At 68.4% G+C, this 234-nt stretch overlaps 1 protein-coding gene across 1 annotated transcript in view; it reads right to left on the bottom strand.

Annotated features, from left to right (window-relative positions):
- Positions 1-234, bottom strand: part of ACY1 (aminoacylase 1) — a 3,854-nt gene that overhangs the window by 378 nt on the left and 3,242 nt on the right. Inside the window, exon 8 of the mRNA XM_010289260.1 lies at positions 10-224. Within this exon, the coding sequence (XP_010287562.1) occupies positions 10-224 (215 nt within the window). The remainder of the gene's footprint in view (positions 1-9; positions 225-234) is intronic.

Here is a 234-nt window from a genome sequence, read left to right as displayed (position 1 = left end):
GACACCCACCTTCAGGTCCACGGTGGGTGGGATGCGGACGTCGAAGCTGGCCGCCATCTCGGAGGGCACCACGTTGAAGGAGACGCCCCCCTCCAGCATGGTCAGGTTGAGCGAGGTGACGTCCCCTAGGGTCAGGCTTGAGTCGGACTTGAGCCTCGGGGGACGCAAGGGAGAGTCACCCTCCGCCACCCGGGGAGGAGGAGAAGCGCTCCCCCCCCCCGCCAGCACCCCCAA

Source organism: Phaethon lepturus, unplaced genomic scaffold (genome assembly GCF_000687285.1).
Source record: "Phaethon lepturus isolate BGI_N335 unplaced genomic scaffold, ASM68728v1 scaffold42476, whole genome shotgun sequence".
NCBI classification, from domain to species: Eukaryota; Metazoa; Chordata; class Aves; order Phaethontiformes; family Phaethontidae; genus Phaethon; species Phaethon lepturus.
Note: the sequence above shows the minus strand (reverse complement) of the source record. Positions and strands in the feature narration are given on the sequence as shown.